This window comes from Alosa alosa, chromosome 1 (assembly GCF_017589495.1).
Source record: "Alosa alosa isolate M-15738 ecotype Scorff River chromosome 1, AALO_Geno_1.1, whole genome shotgun sequence".
In the NCBI taxonomy this organism is placed as follows: Eukaryota; Metazoa; Chordata; class Actinopteri; order Clupeiformes; family Clupeidae; genus Alosa; species Alosa alosa.
In genome coordinates this window covers 4,221,234-4,235,484 of record NC_063189.1, presented here as the reverse complement: position 1 = coordinate 4,235,484, position 14,251 = coordinate 4,221,234, and the positions used below count along the sequence as shown (strand labels likewise).

Below are 14,251 nucleotides of genomic sequence, written 5' to 3'. Positions count from 1 at the left end.
ACCTCTGGGATGAAGAGCACGGGCTGGGTCACATGATCGTCCAGCGGCATGAGGCAGGTGCTGTCTGCTCCGACGGAGCTGCTCACATGGCCCTGTTTGGCTAACGGAGGAGAGAGCGACATGAGGAATTAGACACACGTACTTGTAGGCCTACGCAAAGCACTGACATACCAGGAACAGAACAGAATAGGCCTGCACCTCGACTGTCATATGAAAGAAGTCTTGCTTTTCATAAACAAACACTGAAATACCAGAACCAGCAGAGGAGAGAAGCCGAAATCACATGTGAAACACACTAATACTGAGGCACCAGGAAGTGCTTCACTAGAAGGCTAAAATATCAGGGAAGCAGATAGAAGTGTGTGATAGAAGTCGTTGTTTACTTCAGAGGAATTATGAGAGAATTGAGAAATGATTAAGATATAAGAACTCTGAGACACCAGAGAAAACACTGAGGATGAGCTGGGACTGCAAATAAACGTGTTATGCCAACCAGGCCTAGCCTAGCCTTCAACATAAACATCTCAGCTTTGCTAACGTGATTAGCACTGACTCCTGGCTAACAAATACTACTCTACTCATGCCCTGCTCAAAGACCCCATCTGGTTTGACTGAGTTGTCAGTGTTAATATGGTAATGAGGCCTGAATGGAGAACAGAGGTGGATATACGATGAGATTGGAATCTACCTTCAGCTAAGGCTTGGAGCATTTAGGCCTACTCTGGTTAACAACAAGGGGAGGCTATTTAGATAGATAGATAGATAGATACTTTATTGATCCCCAAGGGGAAATTCAGGACTGTACATTTAGGGGATGGTTTGAGAAGGTATGTGGCATTGTGGGAGATCTTACCGTTGCTGGAGTCATTCTTCAGCCTTCTCTTGCTCCTCTTCCTCTCCTCATCTCGCATCTTCCTCTCCGCTCCCTTTACCGCAGGGAAAAACAACAACAAACAAACAACAAACAAACAAACAAAAGATTAACGCATTGTTTGAAAGGTATTTGTCTTAAAACATTCAACACCCAAATCAGATTGCGCAGGAGAGAAAAAAAAAGTCAGCAGCTTAATCGCTAGATCTGAAGGAGACACTTCATGTAGCAGCCAAACCACTAATTTGCCACCTATGCACACACACGTACACACACACTCCCGTCCCAACCTAAAGGTGTTTTTTCAAGCGTGGCACGCAGTGCACTCAGTTCACCTGTCGAGAAACCAGTTTGGTGTGTGTGTGTCATGTAAAGCTCTGCACTGCATTCTCCAATGACTATGTCAGCTATAACAGCTAATAGCCCAGAGAGAGAGAGAGAGAGAGAGAAAGAGGGAGAGGCCACCCCAGCCCTGGAGAAGACAACTGAAGACAACAGGATAAGATAGGGACATAGAACCATAGGGGCCTGACTCTGCTTATCAGATGGGGCTAGACAATAGGATCAGTGGTCTGTCTGAGTTTGGGTAGGTGCACTTACACTCTCACACACACACACACACACACACACACACAGACTACAACAACTGTGTGCATCACACAGGAAATGCATTCATCTACCTGTAGTCACTCAGGGATGTGGCAAAGGATAGATCAAAGAACAGGTCAAAAATAAAAGGCTGACTGGCCTCTCTATTACTGTTCCAGGGAGTCTTAAGTTCTGAGTGGAAGGTGTATAGGAAAGATGTCTGACATAAAAACAGCACAGCTATTTTCTTTCTTCCACTGCGTGTTTTTTCAGTGGTCCTTCTTTCACATTTTTGCTCACCTTATCGCAGAAGATTTTGATCTGGCAGGCGGCGCGGTGGATGAGTGTGTTGGTGCCGGTGCTGATGTCATAGGTGTCAATCTGGAGGTTGAGTGGCAAGCCCTTCACGCCCTTCTGAGCGGAGAAGTCCGTACTCAGCGAGTTGATCCCGATGAACACCTGCAGAGAGGCCAGTGGAGCTGTTAGCATTGATGACATTATGGCTATTATGGATCTGTTAGCATTGACGACATTATGGCTAATTCTTCATAATCATGCCATAAACTGGCAAACAGAGACGGGTGGCGTGACAGGTGTGAATGTGTCCTGTCTGGGTGGGTCAGTGCCTACTGAATCGCTAATGACGTCTGATAATATTGTTGAAAGATGGGGGTGTGTCCACAAATATCAAACGCAGGCAGATACATGCCAGATGCCACCAGGAAAGAAAAGTAAAACTAAACAAAACAAATCAAAACAATTAAACAAAAGTGGCCAGGCGAGGACTCCAAGATGGTGTTTGTTTAACTTCACAGTGCTGACAAGATAAGCCCAAAATATTTTCAGAATTATGATTGAGCAAAGAAAAATAAACTAAAGAGATGTTGTTGACTTTTCGCATAGTCCCGTTTGACAAATGAACGCCATATAAACACTCAAAATGGGCCTTTGGCCAGCTGGGATCTCTTAACCCCAATCAGTCATCCTCTCCTCGTCAGACATATTTAGGGGTCAGGACCTCATGAGAAAGGGACGGTTATCTCAACCTAACCACTGAATGTCAGTTAAACAAACAGGCAGTTTAGAGGAGCTAAGCGATCTCCTCATCTCTCTTCTCCTCTCTTCTCTTCTCTTCTCTTTTATTCTCTCCACCTGTTCTCAGTTGCGCTGTCCAACCCCATACACACACAGGACACAGCAGACCTGCCGCTCTCTCTCTCTCTCTTTCTCTCTCTCTCTTTCTCTCTCTTTCTATCCTCCCAGCTCTTTCTCTGCCCATATATTCTCTGTCTTGATGATAGTGCTGACAGGTGCCTGAAGCCTGAGACATGCCTCAGATTCCTTTGACTGCCAGCAGATACACACACACACACACACACTCACTTTAGCACCCCACTATGCTAACAGGTGAATCTGTCAGGGAAGCAATTGTATAAATGTGTGTGTGTGTGTGTGTCCATGGGCTTGCTCGTATGTGTGTGTGTGTGTGTGTGTGTGTTGGTGTGTGTGTGTGTGAGTGTGTGTGTGTGTGTGTGTGTGTGCATGTGTGCGTGTGTGTGATCCTACCTTGGCCTCCTCGTTAGTGTTCCAGACGAAAGACAGAGCGTTGAACGCCACTTCCTCCACATCGCTGATGCCACTGAGAGTTTCTTTGTAGTCAGCTGCCGCACAACAGAGAGTAAAAAAGTCATTCTCATATTCAACTAACAGAAAAGAAGCAGACCAAATGGAAAATCTCTTAACATCCTTCCCGGCATCCTAGAAAATAAATGAGTACGTTTTAAATACATTTTCCACTAAGGCAAAAAAACTTTTGAAAGGTGGAATTTTGAAAGGTGGAGTCAAATTCCTTTGAACTCTAACATAACTGTAACATAACTGCGTATGCTTGAGCAGATGTTTGTGTGTGAGTGTGTGTGTACAGTATGTGTGTGATTTTGTAATGCACATACCAATATCAATGACCCTCTGCTTAACCGTCGGCTGCCTGGCGTGCCAGTGATTCCAGCACTTCAGCTGCACCTCTGGGCTCTTGTCGTTCTCGAACACTGCCATGATGACCGTCTGAATAGAGAGATGGAGAGGGAGGGAGGGAGAGAGGGAGTGGGAGGGAGGGAGGGAGGGAGAGATGGAGAGGGAGGGAGGGAGAGAGGGAGTGGGAGGCAGTGGATTGTTGAGTAAAGGTCAGCTTGTGTTTGTGTGCTTTTTGGTGTCTGAGTTTGGCCTTTCCTATTCACCTGTCAGTGTTGTATTCTACCACTAATTCCCTTCTCTGTCAGCCCTGTCAGCAACTATCAGGGACGGCTTCAGCGTGCTTACTCTCACTCTCTCTTTCTCTCTCTCCCTCTCTCTCTCCCTCTCTCTCTCTCTCTCTCTCTCCCCCTCACTCTCATTCTCTCTTTCTCTCTCTCCCTCTCTTGTCATTCTCTCTTTCTCTCTCTCCCTCTCTCTCATTCTCTCTCTCTGTCCCTGCTCAGCTGGTGTAGTTCTGGGTGCCACACCTGTGCCCATCCTTTCTCGCCTGTCCTTAGTCCTGCCCTGGCTCAGGTGTGCTGCGTGTTGGGGATGCAGCTTGGCACGCACAGGCCTGGAAGCCAGCCCAGGTGGCAGTGTGCGCATGTCACTCCCGGCACGGGTATGGCCCCGACCCACCTGAGCATGCCCCCCCCCCCCTCACACACACACACACCTACCCCTGGATCCTCTATCCATTACTGCTGCCTTACACCGCAGGTTGGTTGCTTCTCCTATTGTGAAACATTCTGTTGAATTTTGCTGAAGTGTGAAGTAGTTCCATATTTGTTTACTGTATGTGCACTTCAGTTGCATATCAATTCATCTACTTCGTTTTGCTCCACATCATGGCTACAACTTCGCCACTTTGACCATTGAGCGTGCGTATTCATTTCTGCTACCCGTCATCCATTATACTGCGCTGACACAACCAGACAAGAGGCCAGAATATAACAGCATATGAACTCAGAGGGTCCTGCTCACCTTGACTCTGCCCATGGGCTGCCCAGCGCTGCTGTCCACTCCCATCAGGGTGATGGGGTAGAACTGGCCCTTGTTCAGGTACACCATGGGCATCTCCGAAGTCTTGTGCTGCGAGGCCTGAGGTGCCCCGAGGACGAACTGGAAATCTTTCCTACGGTCAAGAAGACACTTGAGTTACGGATAGAGTAGCTGGACTGTTTGATTGGCAGTATTAGTCATGGGTTTAAGTCAGGAGGGGAGAGTTTAGGGCTGAAGGTGGGTGGTTTAGAGCAGCTGTTACCTGAATCTCTCTGGAGGTGAGTTGGTGTAGGACTCAGAGTAGCCAGGGCTGGTCTGGCCCACAAAGGGATCGCTGTAGGACGCCGTCTGTTTGGGACGCAACACAGAAGGAGGCATTTTAAAACAAGGACTTCAGATGGAACAGCGACAGCAAACAGGGACTCACTAGGAGCAGGCTATGTTGCACTTTTCCCTTGTGTTTCACTAGGAGCATGTTGTTGTGTTGTTATGTTGTTCTGTTGTTGTGTTGTTATGTCATTGTTTACTGTGTTGTTTACTGTGTTGTTTACTCACTGCTTCCGTGGGGCCCTCTTGGTATGTCCCTTGCAGCAGGCTGTCGAAGATGGTGTTGATGACCTGCTTGTCGTAACTCTCGGCGACGGTGGGCTGGACATAGGTCTGAGGGACGGGGGAGGTCTGCTTGGGGGGGCACAGCGGGGACAGCTTCCTGTCCAGCACTTCCTGTGGTTGGGTGGCGGAAATGTTGTGGGTCAGCAGCTTCATGATCTGGGCCGGACTCTCTAGAGAGATGAGCTCAGGGGAGGAGGCACCAACGGTCCTGAAACACACACACACACACACACACACACACACACACACAACACACACACACATTGGCAATGTTAAAACACACCGCCACACCTTTCCCCACCACAGCTAAAGGACTAATCCTTGGCCATCCACTGAGCACACACACACACACACACACACACACACACACACACACAGTGTCTCAACTCAACCTCAGTGCTCAAACATTGACTGTACGCCAACAAGAAAAGCCTGTCCAAGTGTCAGTGTAAATAAGGGAGGCAATACGGTAGTCAATAAAAGGCAAAGCCCAAATCTCAGCGTAGAAAGTGACCCCTCTGCTCTTCTGGGTGGATGCTGTTTGCCTCCTAATCCTGACCCCCGCACTCGTATTTGAGTTTCTCTCTGGGCTGTGGCCGCCTGATGTCCATTTTTCACACCTAACAAAAGGCTCCTGTTACTCCGCCCCTCCCTGACTCCTCCCTGCTCTGCTGGCACAGCTGACTCAGACCTGCGCTAAAGTTTGCTGATGGAAATCAGAGGGTTTCCTTTACATGCACACACACACACACACACACACACACACACACACACACACTCAGGCTGTCTTGTTCTACCATCTCCACAGTAGCATGTCACTAGTAGTATTTTCGGTTTCTCTCCTGTGATGCGTGTGATTTCCACACAAATGCAAAAGCTGATCTGAAGGGGCCCATACACACACACACACACACACACACACACATGCAAAAGCTGATCTGAAGGGGCCCATACACACACACACACACACACACACACACACACACACACACACACACACACACACACACACACACATGCAAAAGCTGATCTGAAGGGGCCCATACCTCTCTGGCTTGTAGAAACTGCTGCCTCTGCTGCATGCAGTCAGTCTCTGCTCCTTGGGAGGCTGGGAAAAATGCAGAACAAAATACACGTTAAGAACAACATTGATTGAACTTAAAAACAACATTAACACTGATTAATTATCCAGAGAAAAGGAATAACAAAACAAGGACCCCCCTGTTACATCGAAACTGTTGCAAACTGGAGGTTGCACAATAAAACATGCCGGGGCATATTACAATCCCACAGCAGCATGCGCAACACTGTGCCTCTCTCTCTCACCTGGAGAGCAAGACAGACACTAGCTAAGGGCCCTGCTCTCACCTGGAGAGCAAGACAGACACTAGCTAAGGGCCCCGCTCTCACCTGGAGAGCAAGACAGACACTAGCTAAGGGCCTCTCTCTCTCACCTGGAGAGCAAGACAGACACTAGCTAAGGGCCCCGCTGCATGGGCCGCGACTGCTCACCTTGCACTGCTCGTAGAGGAAGGAGAAGGCCGTCAGGTCCTCTTTGGTCTTGGTCAGGTCTGCGTCGGCGTAGCCCCACGAGTCCATCAGGTAGCTGTCTGTGTAGCGGGAGTAGTTGAAGCTCTCGTTCTGCAGTACCATCAAAGTCCTATAGCGACGGGCACCAGAAACACACACACACACACTGATTATTACACGGTTAACGGGACATCAGAGTGCAACAGTAATGGGCACCAGAAACACACACACACACACACTGATTATTACACGGTTAATGGGACATCAAAGTCCTATAGCAGCGGGCACCAGAAACACACACACACACACACACACACACACACACACACTGATTATTACACGGTTAATGGGACATCAAAGTCCTATAGCAGCGGGCACCAGAAACACACACACACACACACACAGCACAGATTATCACTAAGCCAGCAAGACCAGTTAAAGATGATGCAACCCAGCAACACACACGGATCGGATTATAAACTCAATTGAACTCAATTAAACAACTAAAATGTATTTGTTTTCTTTTTGCAGTAAGGCCTTCGGGGTTTAAAGTATTTGTCATTAGAGTCAGTGAAGGATGTAGGACTTAGGCCTTGAGGCTTCATGAGAGTTCTTATTTCCCAATTCCAAGTCAGGCGGAGAGCAGTCTCTCGCCCTGGAGGAGTTTCTGTTGAGAAAGCCGCTCTTCGCTTCCCAGCAGCAGCGGTCATCAAGAGGCTTTGGCTCTCTCGCCAAATCAGGGCGAGATATGATCCAGATTTCAGAAGCCAACTGGCCAAAACCCCTGAGCATTACAACCCATATGAGCTACAAATTGTGCATAAATAAACAACGACAAACAATCCCGACAAATCAGTTATGGGCAAAGGCTGTGTGTGTGTGTGTTTGTGGGGGAGGAAACTCCCGGCCCTTGGGAAAGCAGAGTCAGGACCCCCCTGCTATGAATGAGAAGGGTGCCGAGTTTCAGGTTGGCCCCAAATATGGCAAACACTAGTGGGGATTTGGAGGGGATCGCTTTCCCCACACACACAACAATGCACTGGCGAAAGTGGGAACTGTTTGGCCATTTCCACACCAGTGGTGTTAAATTAGCCTAATGTCCGCGGAGCAAGCACAGCAGTGTTTACACTCTCACAGTGGACCACACACACACACACACACACACACACACACACACACACACATAAAATGTGCTGAGCAGGCAGAAGGAAAAATTAAAAGCCTCCAAGAATTTTAAAACACCTGAGCAAATGCATGACTATGAAGAACACACACACACACACACACACACACACACACACACACAGACATACACACACTCACACACACATTTTGACAATCCTGCACAAAGTGAAACACCTGTATGACCTAGCTTCCCTATCTTGGAGCCATTTTCATTTCACAAGTGTTTCTGCGTTTACGAGATGACGCGGGGCCATTAGGGGCCATATTAGGTGTCTGTGTTATGTAATTGAAAGCCCCTCGCTGTAAGTGACCTGTGTCTCGAACACGTTTACGCCAGATTCCCATTTCGCTGATCCCTTTGTGCGTGCAGGCCCCCTAGGACATTATCATCACTCCCCTCTGACAAGTGTGTGTGTTCAGTCCTCACCTCATCATCCCCTTTGCCTGGAGTCTGTGTGTGTGTGTGTGTGTGTGTGTGTGTGTCTAGGTGTCAGTTTTCTCAAGCCACACATCCCTTTAGATGGGGGTTCCGTTGCACAATGCTGGACTGCCGTGTTGAGATGAGGGGGCTTTACAGTTCACATCGTCTCAAGTGATGACTCACAAATGCAGCGAAACTCAGCCACCCGCAACACAATGAGACATGCTGGGATTCAAGACAGTTCCCACCACACCATGCCAACAAAAGCCTCTTTAGAAAGCCACGCTCTCTCCTCCGCAACACTGACTTACAACCATCTGCCACTCACTAGTGAGCTCATTCAACAGAAACAGGAGCTCATTCAGCACTGATATGACAAATAAACAAGTAAATAAACCAATAAACAAATGAAAACTTACTCATTTTCTTTAGTCATTTCTCCTCCTGGCGAGGTCAGGTATAAATTCCTTCAGAAGTGTTTTCCTCTGGTTAGTGTGTCCGTGTGTGTGTGTGTGTTGGCGAGTGTCTGTCAGTCTGAGCTCAGGTGATGCAGGTAAGGTCTCGCCACGGCAGAGGAGTGCGGAGGTTTGATCTTGGCACCGCTACTCCACGCAGATTTATCTCTCTGCCGGCAGGCCCAGCCCCTGATTGGCCAGAAACCCTGAGACAGGTGTCAGATAGGACAGGTGCATTCCAGACTCCGCCCTTCACTCTCTACCTGCTGCTATGTGTGAAAGGGGGCGTGTACGTGTGTGTGTGTGTGTGTGTGTGTGTGTGAGAGAGAGAGAGAGAGAGAGAGGTGGGGGTTGGGGTGTTTGGCAGGACCGTTCTGGGCTGTGGGCTCATGGTGTAATTAGCACATGAGATAAAAGGGTGAGATGGGGCCCACGGAGGCGTGAAGTGGAGCTCATCTGAGGGAAGAAACTGCTGGCCAGCCAGAGAGCTCAGGAGCTTTAACATGCTAATGGCATCCAGTATCATTTAGTACTGCTGTCCCAGCCATGCCCATGTACAATAGGGGGCTTGGGTGAGAGAGAGAGAGAGAGAGAGAGAGAGAGAGAGAGAGACCCTCACCTGTAGACTGCCATCTCTATGATCTCATGTTTTTATTTGGCTGGAGAGGTCACTTCAAGGAATGGTGAGAGGGGTCCTTGTATCTAAAGTGGACACCTCTCATGTGTTCTTTAGAAGTCTATGCTTCTGCTTAATTCTCTAAGTTTCACCTGCTCTCAGGTGAACAAACCTAGATTTGGGTTGATTTGTTTTCCAATTTAATTTACACAATCTACTCAGATATAGTAATTAATATTACTGCAAGTATCAGTTTTCCTTTTTTCTTATAAGTATGTAAGTAAAAGAAATCTAGAAAAGTGTTTAATTATTCCCAGATTACAGCTAATCTGTTTCTCAGGATATCAAATATTTGCAAAATATGCACATTTTTATGCAAGCTATATCTTATTATATAGATGTTTTAACTATTTTTACAAACAAAACAACTATCTGCTTTGACACTCTTTGATATTGTCTCCATTTTCAAACTGTCACATCTTTACACAATTGGGACAGAATCAAATAAAGGAAATGTTATGCCATGCAAAGACCAGGGCCCAGTTGCAGGAAGCACCTTATGTTTTAGTAAAGATTTTCCCATAAAACCTGATTTAAGGGCCACTTAAGGTTTCCTTGAAATTGTCCCTAAAGCATTTAAGTTTTTTTCCTTATCTTGTAAGAAATTCCCTAAACTGTTGCACAAAAGACCTTAGCAGCCTAAGACTAAGGGACTCTCTACCGTAACCATATTTTTAACCCTTGTAAGGTGTTCAGGTCTGTGGGGCCCATTTTCTATATTTGCTAAAAGAAAGATTATGCTATTTACTATTTCTTCTAACTCAAACTCATTGGCCTTGGGTCGTTTTCTGTGAAAAACATTAAAATATATATATTTTCAATGACTGGGCACGGTCCGCTCCCCCACACATAATTATTACACATGAGGCGTTTGTACTGGGCCTGAGTGTAATAATTGCAGGTGCTATGTACCTTAACTGTGTCCTCCTCGTAACTGGGCCTGCTGTGTGTGCGTCTCTGTGTGTGTGTGTGTTATGTGTGTGTGTGTGTGTGTTATGTGTGTGTGTGGGAATGTTGTCTTTCTGCACCTGCTATTCCCACACAAAGTTACAAAATTGTTACATTTCAAGCACTTTCACCTGTTCTAAGAAATAAGAACCAATAATGATCAAAAATCTTGTTTCTATTTTTTACCCTTTTTATAATGGAATTTCCTCAGAATGGAATTTGTTTTTCTCACAAAAAACGAAAAATTATCATATGATCATAAATCGCTAATAATATGCTTACTCTGTCAAATAGGCCGTATTGTTATTGTGTGGTTTACATAACGTTAGTGGTAGGCTAATGTTAACAGAATTCTTGTGGATGTCTTGTTAGCCTACCATGAGCGGTTTGCTAGGCAAAACGTTAACAAAAAAAAGGCTGTTGCTCAGTTCATGTCTATAACATGTTTTACTTGCTACCAGGATCATTTCAGCGAATGTTATTAAGGTAAGATGAATGATAAGATCATTCAGATTTACTGTGTTCGGTGGGTTGTTAATTAACGGCATCACCTTCTAGCCAGCTAGTTACAGCCAAAGATCTTAGAGCGGAGGGAAAAAATTTAAGTTAAAAACTTAAGGTGCTTCAGAGAGCTGATTCTCCTTAGAGTCCTGTGTGATGCGGTCACTGGACACTTGTGCCAGAGAGGGTTAGAGGAGTTGCACTGGAGGGGCTGCTGTCATTAGGCACTTAGCCTACTATACATGCTTACAGACCAACACAGCCTGAGCCACACATGAAGCTGTCCACAGACTCAAGTGTGAATCTGGCCCAAAATTGGCCCTGACCTGGCCGTGATCGATCTGGCTCTGTTATAGTTCTGATCTGGCTCTGTTCTGACTGGATGCGTTCTGGCCCTGAGCCCAGCAGCTCTGTCTGTCTGTGTGTGTGTGTGTGTGTGTGTGTGTGTGTGTGTGTGTGTTTGTGTGTGAATGAGAGGAGCTCCAGCCGAGCCCTATTCATTCATCTGTCGCCAGTCAACCACAGTTATGGGAGGGGCAGGTAGGAGGGGCAGGTGGGTATCTAGGGGCCTGTAGAAGAAAGCCCATCCTCCGGCTCCGGACTTATGCAAATGATTTAGAAGAAACACGTGTATGTGAGTCTGGAGGGAAAGGAGAGAGCGCTTACTGCCAAGAGGCTCTTATTCCAACTACCGTCCCTCCCACCACGGCCGAGGGCAGATTACTAAATGATTGGCAGTCATATGAGAGGAAGATTTCATCAGCTGTGCAAAGGTGTGCATGTTATCCACAGTATAGTTAATAAGTGCATGCACACTATAAATAGTTTATACACATATGCACATTATACATAGTTTATGCACATATGAAGTACACATTATACATAGTTTATACACATATGCACACTACTGTATACATAGATTATACACATATACAGTATACATAGTTTATACACATGAAGTACACATTAAACATAGTTTATACACATATGCACACTATACATAGTTTATACACATATGAAGTACACATTATACGTAGTTTATACACATATAAAGTACACATTATACATAGTTTATACACATATGCACATTATACATAGTTTATACACATATGAAGTACACATTATACGTAGTTTATACACATATAAAGTACACATTATACATAGTTTATACACATATGAAGTACACATTATACATAGTTTATACACATGCACACTATACATAGATTATACACATATGCACACTATACATAGTTTATACATATATGCAATATGTAAGGGATAATGTATAGAGGCCAAGTCATTATGGGGGAAAATAAGTCCGACAGGGCAAACAGGGCAAATCTTGTTTAAAACCCTGAAGGGACTTATTTTCCCATAATGACCGGGCGCTATCCATCAATTATCTGACTACTTGCCAAAAGCGAAAAATACACTCCCGCGATGTCTCTTTATACTTTTACTTTATACTTTTTACCGTTTAGGTGGTGGCTTTGCTGAGAAACAAATGGTTAAACCACACTCTGAACTTGAATCAAACATTGTTTATACATATATACATACACATTATATATGGTTTATAGGGTACATGTATGCTCACATTATACATGAAGTTTATACACATATAAAGTACACATTATACATAGTTTATACACATATGCACATTATACATAGTTTATACACATATGAAGTACACATTATACGTAGTTTATACACATATAAAGTACACATTATACATAGTTTATACACATATGAAGTACACATTATACATAGTTTATACACATATGCACACTATACATAGATTATACACATATGCACACTATACATAGTTTATACATATATGCACATTATGTAAGGGATAATGTATAGAACGCCGGTCATTATAGGGAAAATAAGTCCCGACAGGGCAAACAGGGCAAATCTTGTTTACACCCCTGAAGGGACTTATTTTCCCATAAAATTGATATCGGTAATCAGGTAATCAGGTGTTGGTATTGATATCGGTAATCAGGTGTTGGTATTGATATCGGTAATCAGGTGTTGGTATTGATATCGGTAATCAGGTATTGGTATTGATATCGGTAATCAGGTATTGGTAAGTGTATCAAGAGTAGTGGAATCAAAAAGTTTGGTCGACTCAGAAGCAATACCTCACGGTGGAAAGAGTTGCTATATGATGGCTGTGCAACCATTAGAGGGTGGTGGCCTTTCCTTATAAAATGTCATATGATGACCTCAAATCTTTTTGTTTGTGTTCCCTGTGAGTCTCACTATATATGCACTGTACATAAAACATTGTGTGTTTGTGTGTTCTATGTAAAAGTGTGTGTGTGTTTGTGTGGGCACCTCTGAGTGTGTATATATGTCTAGTGTGTGTGTGTTTGTGTGTGTGTGGGTGTGTGTGTGGGCGAATGCCACTGCACGCACCCTCAAGTGTTAGAAGTGCCATGTCCCCTGGGGTTTCAAACAATGTATACTTAAACACACGAACATTCCTACACAATAAACACACTGCACACACACACACACACACACACACACACGAAACCTGCAGGGCAAACTAAAGCACACACTGACAGCACAAAGCAGACTAGATGACAAAATGAGACATTCTGTCACACACCCACCTATCGCACTCAGCCAAAGCCCACAAATCTGTTAGTGCTAACTCAAGCACAAAGGCCAACTGATAGAAACTCGCTCAGCATGTCTGCATGGATGACTCGGCTTCCACGTATAATCCTACAGCGGGAAGGAAAACGCAATAACTGAGTGCAGTTTGGAGAAGTCAGGTGTGTGTGTTCTGGAGGTGTTCTAGAGGGCAGTGAAGTCAGGTGTGTGTGTTCTGGAGGTGTTCTAGAGGGCAGTGAAGTAAGGTGTGTGTGTGTTCTATAGGTGTTCTAGAGGGCAGTGAAGTCAGGTGTGTGTGTTCTGGAGGTGTTCTAGAGGGCAGTGAAGTAAGGTGTGTGTGTTCTATAGGTGTTCTAGAGGGCAGTGAAGTCAGGTGTGTGTGTGTTCTGGAGGTGTTCTAGAGGGCAGTGAAGTAAGGTGTGTGTGTGTTCTATAGGTGTTCTAGAGGGCAGTGAAGTCAGGTGTGTGTGTTCTATAGGTGTTCTAGAGGGCAGTGAAGTAAGGTGTGTGTGTTCTGGAGGTGTTCTAAAGGGCAGTGACTGATTGAGAGATAGACACATACACAAGGGCTAAATATGGATGACAACATTCATTTACATTTATTCATTTAGCAGATTCTTTTATCCAAAGTGACTTACTCATGTCCATTACATTACAAGGCATGCAGTAGTGACTTACCCTTGTCCATTACAAGGATACAAGGATACAAGGAAGTTTATTGTCACATGCATATAGTTACTGGAAGTAAGAAATGCAGTGAAATTATGTCTGGCTGTCAGCCAACACACACACATTACATTACAAGGCATGCAGTAGTGACT

General features: G+C 45.2%; 1 protein-coding gene across 1 annotated transcript in view; it reads right to left on the bottom strand.

The window, feature by feature from the left end:
* The window catches only part of grhl3 (grainyhead-like transcription factor 3), a 14,265-nt gene extending 5,471 nt beyond the window's left edge, over positions 1–8,794 (bottom strand). Inside the window, exons 1-11 of the mRNA XM_048263938.1 lie at positions 8,642–8,794; positions 6,599–6,746; positions 6,133–6,194; positions 5,030–5,294; positions 4,737–4,822; positions 4,457–4,607; positions 3,412–3,523; positions 3,026–3,120; positions 1,760–1,918; positions 854–926; positions 1–100 (exon numbers count right to left, since the gene is read on the bottom strand). The exon at positions 1–100 is cut by the window's left edge and continues 31 nt beyond it. Coding sequence (XP_048119895.1) covers positions 1–100; positions 854–926; positions 1,760–1,918; positions 3,026–3,120; positions 3,412–3,523; positions 4,457–4,607; positions 4,737–4,822; positions 5,030–5,294; positions 6,133–6,194; positions 6,599–6,746; positions 8,642–8,658 — 1,268 coding nt within the window. The 5' untranslated portion in view covers positions 8,659–8,794. The remainder of the gene's footprint in view (positions 101–853; positions 927–1,759; positions 1,919–3,025; positions 3,121–3,411; positions 3,524–4,456; positions 4,608–4,736; positions 4,823–5,029; positions 5,295–6,132; positions 6,195–6,598; positions 6,747–8,641) is intronic.
* Positions 8,795–14,251: the final 5,457 nt, after the last annotated feature.